Source organism: Triticum urartu, chromosome 6, assembly GCF_003073215.2.
Source record: "Triticum urartu cultivar G1812 chromosome 6, Tu2.1, whole genome shotgun sequence".
Taxonomy (NCBI): Eukaryota; Viridiplantae; Streptophyta; class Magnoliopsida; order Poales; family Poaceae; genus Triticum; species Triticum urartu.
The window spans coordinates 512,633,236-512,637,657 of NC_053027.1; the positions used below are offsets into that span (position 1 = coordinate 512,633,236).

General features: G+C 43.8%; 1 protein-coding gene across 1 annotated transcript; it reads right to left on the reverse strand.

The window, feature by feature from the left end:
- Nucleotides 1-72: 72 nt before the first annotated feature.
- On the reverse strand, nucleotides 73-4,105 carry LOC125514685 (MADS-box transcription factor 22-like). The gene is made up of 5 exons (XM_048680028.1): nucleotides 3,649-4,105; nucleotides 1,531-1,609; nucleotides 619-680; nucleotides 425-524; nucleotides 73-335 (listed from the first exon to the last, which is right to left on the reverse strand). Exons 1-5 carry the CDS (start codon nucleotides 3,828-3,830, stop codon nucleotides 252-254), a joined length of 507 nt encoding a protein of 168 aa, XP_048535985.1. The 5' UTR covers nucleotides 3,831-4,105; the 3' UTR covers nucleotides 73-251.
- Nucleotides 4,106-4,422: the final 317 nt, after the last annotated feature.

Consider the following 4,422-nt stretch of genomic DNA (forward strand, 5'->3'; position numbering starts at 1 on the left):
CAGACTCTGAACATATCCCTATTTTCCTATTTTAGTACACAAGGCTCCAATAAAGTTGCAAAAATCCAGTTGTACTATCCAACCACAAAAACATGAATAATTTCTTCTTTGTTAGCGGACAATACACAAAATTATTGTTTATATACAAAATATTCTATTAAGAATGAATCAGTGGATGTAAAAATGTAAAAATTAAGAAATTAATGTAACATTTGGCTTTATTTATTTAAAACAAATCCATGGTTCTTCACCTAAAATAATGACGTCAAAATTGATCTTGCAATAAGTTGTACCTTTCGATGCAGTTCATTTATCTGTTCCAAGAATTGTTGATCCTGCAAAATCATACAGCCCACTAAATAGTTGCTCTTTTTTAGCCTGATTAGAAGGGAACTTTGAAAAATGACATGTTCAGTGACCGTACTTTTGTCTGAAGCACCCTGTGCAGACCAGTTTCTAGGTTTTTCTCCAACTGCTGGAGTTCATCAACACTCAACCCCTCAAGCTCCTCACCTCTCATCTGTCTATAGGTTGGACAAGAATTGCCATTATTATATATGGAATTGCAAAATAAATTCAGCATGGATCATGTAAAAAATATAATGGGGAGAACATAACCTTAGTCGAAGACTAGCTTCTGCAAGCTGATCGTTCAAATTTGCATACTTGCTATGCTCTAACTGAAAATAGAAATGCGCCAGCATGTCAGTACTAATTTGATTAAGAAATTTAATCAACCAAATCGCAACTACCTTCATATACCAAGAGGAGTTTATAAATGAATACTATCAATGCATTCAGAAAAGGCAGTAATTATCATATTGCAATAGCTGATAAATTTTTTTGCCTACATTTTGCCCAAGGCTTCTACTTTATAAAGTGTTGACATCCATTAATAAAAATAAGGAAGAGAAGTACACCTTTTCACAGCTATCATGAACAATAAGTGTTGTGGTTAACTAAAACGACGACACTTATTTTGGGACAGAGGGAGTATTATATGTGGCCTAACACCCAACTCAAAAAAAAAACTTGAAAGGGGTGCGGTTGTTTTAAAAAATTCAATAATTAAATTTTAGAGTTTCAAAAAATTCTACATGATTTTGTCTTTTTTGTGTAGATCTCACCATAATATATATATCATCTTCAAAAATTGCATACATGTAGGATACATCCATATGAATGTGTATGATTTTTTTCAAAAAAAATAGTAACTTCAAAATATGATTTTTTTTTCTTTTTTCAAAATAACCACCTCCATCAAGGTCGCCCGCCATTAGCATTTTGGGATAGAAGATACTGCTTTTCAACTTTCAAGTATTCTTTATAGCAAAATTTCGCTTCAATGGTTTTAGATGGGGAAAATGCATTTATATGAAGGTTTGTGCTAGATTAGGCCTTGAATATAAGATATTTTATTTTGGGCCACATCCTTATATTGCTTATGTAGATTCACAAGTATTGGGACACTACAAACACAGAACTTCAATTTGCTGGCTAACATCACTGAGGGTAAGAAGTGATTATTACGTTCAAGTCAAGAGCAGGCTGGTCTGTTTTCCCCAGGTTCTTAGAATGCGTGCTGTACTTGTCGATGATCTCATTCATACTGTCCAAGGAAAGGCAATATCAGTACGACATGAAGCTACAACTAATCAATAAAAAAGGAAATGACTAAAATAACAGTGATATAGGGATGTTCAGAATTATACAGGGGCATACTAGGTACATTAACTATAGTCACTTGACAGTTCATTGTAACAATGACGATCAAATTACTAGAAATCACTGACAAGAGTATGAAGTTAGGTTAAAGTGAAGACTGAACTCTGATGTTAACCCGAACGAAAAAACACTAGTCCATAAGTAATAACATTTCTACATATATAAGATGACACCCGTTAGTGCGATGGACTAAATAAACAGAAGAGAAAGCCAAAAAATGTTTGTTTCTGAAACGAAGAGAGATTATCCTTAACCAGATAGAAAGTCAGAATGTTTTTTGAATCCAAACACCTTAATGAGAAAGCATTGAAACTGAGTCCACATTTTCCCATTAACTTTGTATATAGCAGTAGTTAAATGCTCTCAGTCCCTATTATGTAACATTCAGTTTAAATTATTCTTTAAATTACCTAAACAAGGACTAATTACTTGTAGCATTCTGGTTCCTAGAAGTTTAGTAAATATTATAATGCACCACGGAGGAAATTAATGCTGGACTCAAATGTCCTTACGTTTTGCTCCTACAGTTTACTGCTAATAAGAGTTCCAAGTCATAGTACTTTCCTTGTAATGCTATGTTAGACAAATGCATGGTTATCGATAATTCACTGAAGTTGGCATGCACCAGTATGATCCATAATCATCCAAGAAACTTAAAACACCGGACACTCCTCAAAAGATTGCTATTCTTTAACAAGACAGTTACTGTTTCAAGTAAAAGAAGTTGAGACCATACACACAACTTCCTCAGCTAAACAAATGATCCCAGGAAAAGAAAACTCAAATATGATTTTGGTGATAGCGTATCATTTGATTAGCTGACGAAGCTTTTCAATGTCAACACATATACAACAACTAAGACTATTTCATCTTTAATAAAAAAAAATCAGTACGGTGACATGTAAAGGCAGCACATAATAAGTTAAAGAAGGCTGATGAGTCATTTGAAGGTCCATAAGAATCTCGTAAACAAACATGATGCCCAAGATGCTACTGTGTTAGAATACTAGGTACAGTAGCTAACAACGGCAAATTTTCTCCTACGGCCACATTGAACGGCAGAGAATGGGGACCTGAACAAAACAAACAAGTGGAGGACATCAGCACAACAATCTATGGACCACAAATATATCATTGCTTTCTCCCGTCGAGGAAGCCTTCACACCCAAACCCAAACTAAGGAAGAAAGGAAAAGAGGCGACGAACAAATGCGTGCAAGAGTACAAATAATATCTCATCGAACAACAGTAACCGATATACTGCACAGAACACTAAGTCCCATTAGAATCAGCGGGCGATGCGACGTACGAGCAGCAGCACATAAAATCACAAGTCCGGCCGTACGTACGCAATTAGCAGGCGCAACTTTGCCCCACCGGAGCACTCGAGGCGCGCAAGAACCGACGATAAAACACCGCAGCTGAAGATGCATAGACATACGCAGCAAATATAAACAGAAGCCGCAGCACTCGCAGAGGCGCGCATGCTCGTAACACACCGCTCGATCGGGAAAAGAAAAAAAGAAAATCAACGAAAAAAATGCGCAACCAGCTACAGGAGTATGACTACTACAGTAAACAGAAATAATTAAAATCCCCATTTCGGCAAGAATGACGACATCCGCGAACGTAACCAGAAAATCCGCTGCGGGCGGTGCCAAGCAACGCGATCCGCCCCGCCAGCACGTCGCATGATCCCCACCGGGCGCGCGAGACGCGGAAAGGCACGCGAAACTGACACGGGACCCGCGGGAGGGAGCAGCATGAACCCTAGGCGAGCCGGATCCTGCGCCCGGGAAGGCGAGGGAAGAAGAGAGGCGGGTAGATCTACGGACCGTCGCGGGAAGACGAGACGAGGAGGGACGGGAGGGGAGGACACGAGGCGAGCGAGCGAGCGAGCGGCGCGGAGGAGGGACGCATGTACCTGGAGCTGGCGAACTGGGAGAGCTTGCCGGTGGAGGAGAAGACGATGAGCGCGACGTCGGCGTCGCAGAGGACGGAGAGCTCCTCGGCCTTCTTGAAGAGGCCCCGGCGGCGCTTGGAGAAGGTGACCTGCCGCGCCGCCGCGCTCTCTATCCGCTTTATCTCCCTCCGCTCCCGCGCCATCGCGTCGCCTCCCTCTCTCCCTCGATCTCCTCGTCCCCTCCCCCTCTCTAACCCGGCCACCGCCCGCGCCGAGGCTCGCCCAGGCAGGCAGGCTCGGAGCACCGTGCTGGCGCGGCTCACTCGCCGATGCGGCGGTTGCGATGCGATGGGGATGGATGGAAGGAGGGATGCGAAAGGAGAGGAGGGGAGAGGAAAGGGGGGAGGGGAGGTGGAGTGGAGGAGGCGACGCGGGGGGTTGGGGGTCTCGAGACCGGGACCAGCGCTAGCTTTGCTCCGATTGGCAAAGGGCGGAGTACTACTAATAAAAACCGGGCCAACCGCGGCCCGGGCGAGCCCACGCGAGGATTAGGCGCATAAACAAAGCGATCAGGACGCAAGCACGGGGCCCTGCCGGCCCAGTCATTTTTTATGCACGCGACACGCGACTGCGGCGCGGGGCCCGCCGGAACGCAGAGGAGGGGGGACGGACGGACGGCTGGCTGGCTGGCTACCTAGTGGGGAGTAGAGTAGCTGGGCGGGAGGGTGGATGGATGGGGGAAAGGGGGGAGGAAGGGGAGGATGCCGGAAATGGAAAGGATGGCGCGGCCGGACC